Source organism: Mus caroli, chromosome 4 (assembly GCF_900094665.2).
Source record: "Mus caroli chromosome 4, CAROLI_EIJ_v1.1, whole genome shotgun sequence".
Classification (NCBI taxonomy): domain Eukaryota; kingdom Metazoa; phylum Chordata; class Mammalia; order Rodentia; family Muridae; genus Mus; species Mus caroli.
The window spans coordinates 125,921,909-125,924,130 of record NC_034573.1 but is presented as its reverse complement, the minus strand read 5'-3'; the positions used below and the strand labels follow the sequence as shown (position 1 = coordinate 125,924,130).

The 2,222-nt window shown below is 50.9% G+C and overlaps 1 protein-coding gene across 2 annotated transcripts in view; it reads right to left on the bottom strand.

Annotated features, from left to right (window-relative positions):
* The window catches only part of Tcea3 (transcription elongation factor A3), a 28,649-nt gene that overhangs the window by 21,047 nt on the left and 5,380 nt on the right, over nt 1–2,222 (bottom strand). For both annotated transcript variants that reach the window (XM_029476729.1, XM_021160969.2), the window contains exons 2-4: nt 1,630–1,692; nt 851–956; nt 142–283 (exon numbers count right to left, since the gene is read on the bottom strand). In XM_029476729.1, the coding sequence (XP_029332589.1) occupies nt 142–283; nt 851–956; nt 1,630–1,692 (311 nt within the window). The remainder of the gene's footprint in view (nt 1–141; nt 284–850; nt 957–1,629; nt 1,693–2,222) is intronic.

The window sequence follows — 2,222 nt, the reverse complement described above, 5'->3', positions numbered from 1 at the left end:
AGGCCAGCCTGGTCTACAAAGTGAGTTCCAGGACAGCCAGGGCTATACAGAGAAACCCTGTCTCAAAAAACCAAGGAAAAAAAAAAAAAAGATGTGACAGGCATGGTCCCCCTCCCTCCCTCCAGCCCTAGAAAGAAGTACCTGGTTTTGGGCTCTCCCCCTCCTTTCTTCCTTGGTGGAGAAAGGCCTGCTTCTGGTTTCCAGTCTGAACAGCCAAGTCCTTTCTCCTTCTTCTTCACTTTTTCTCTTTCTTCTCTTTCTCCTTTGGTGGTTCTGGGGGAGTCTGAAAATGAAATTGTGATATTGTGTCCCCACTCAGCGCCTTCACAGCACAGACCTGTGTGATTTCGGTCCCTGGGGAATGAAGTGTTGGGACTGGGGGACAGCTGCATGCAGGTCTATCATACACATGTGTGCATACATGTGGATGTGTGTGGACACATGTGCACAAACATACATATGCACATACACATGTGCATGCACACACACAGGAATGCATGCATGCAGATACATGTGGACACATGCACACACATGTGCATGTACTCAGAGATATATAGAAAACAGGTACACCTCACGTGGAACATAGCAGTACACCCATCTATGCAGAGTCGGGCAATGTGCACATACATGCACACAAATAGAAATGTATAGACACATACAATTAAAGTTACATGCTGCATATAGATCTTACACCGGCACACACACCACCGTGAACTCCATGATCCAGGGACTACATGCCATTTATTAAATAACTCAAGGATGTGAGCTAAGAACCTACCACCAGCCAGGCATGGCCTCTCCCACATGCTGGCAGGAAGCCCCATCTCCCATCGGTCTTCCCCCCTCTCACCCAGCAGCCGCTTCCAGTTTTTAATGAGGACTTTGGCCAAGGACACCACTTCCTTGTCTGAGCAGTGCTTGCGGACTCCGTTGACTGCAACTCCGATCCTGGTGGTCTGTGAGGTAAGGGTTAAGGGAGCTGACACACAGGACCAGCCACTCTTACTGAAGGCAGCAGCCCCATCTCAACCATCGCTTCCCTCCAATCTGACTTCTCCAGGGTCCTGGCCCTGACCCCCAGCAGAGGACAGGACCTTGGTCATCTATCCTAGAACTGACCCTGGCCCTGACCGCTCTCCTGCCTGAGACCCAAGTCTACGCCGATAGGCAGTGTTGGTGGAAAGCTGGGGTGGGGTTAGTGTTGGCTGCAGCTAGGACCCTGGACCACTCTCAGTCCACTGGATGCTTTGAAAAAAAAAGTCAACCTACTTCTGGCTGCCACATCTTAGATCTACACTTGTGCTTTAAGACCAGAAGTTTGGGGGGTTATGGGAAATTTAAGGAAGATTTGAAAGTAGTGTGGGGGGGAGATCTCTCTCTTTCCCTTGGTCATAAGCCACTTGCATCTCTTGCATCTCTTGCATCTCACAGGCTTCGGATAAAGATTCAAGGAAAACATCTTAAACCCAAGGACCCTGACCCCTGAGGCTGGGAAGTAACCTACCCTCAAGAGACACTCTTAGCACCCTCAACTCCATGTTGGCACCTCACCCCCAGGAGCCCCCCCCCAAACCTCCACGGGGTCTTTCCCTCCCACAGAGCAACTACCTCAAGAGCCCCTCCTCCCACCTGTAGCAGCTGGATGGACATCTGGCAACTGTTCAGCTTCTTCAGAAGGTCCAGGGCCCCTTCCTGTGGGAAGTCACAAGAAAAACACTGAGACACAGATGTTGCCCTGGGCCTCTCTCTGATGGCTGTGGGCTCCTGGACAGACAGACAGATGTGTGGTTCAAAGACAGGTGTGGACACACAGAACTTGAGAAGGGAAAGGCTCTGGTCCCAGACCAGATGGCTAGCGGCACCCCACCATCACCTCCCCTCATCTTTCCCCCTGCTTCACTTTCTGCCCAGCTTGTGTCTGCCTCAGAATAGGGCGGAGCTTACCGCTGGGTACCTGAAGCTTGCAAGCCTCCTCTTGTCTCCCAATTGCCAAGATTAAAGATGTATGCCACCACCACCCAGCTCTAGACTTTGTATTCTCAAATTTTTAACAGGTTCTCAACATGTAGCTCAAGCTGGCCTTGAACTTGTGGTCCTCCTGCCTCAACCACATGAATGCAGAGACTAAAGGCTGTTGCTACCATGCTTGATCACTTAATAGAAGTTTATATAAAAAGTGTGGTAGCCGGGCGTGGTGGCGCACGCCTTTAATCCCAGCACTC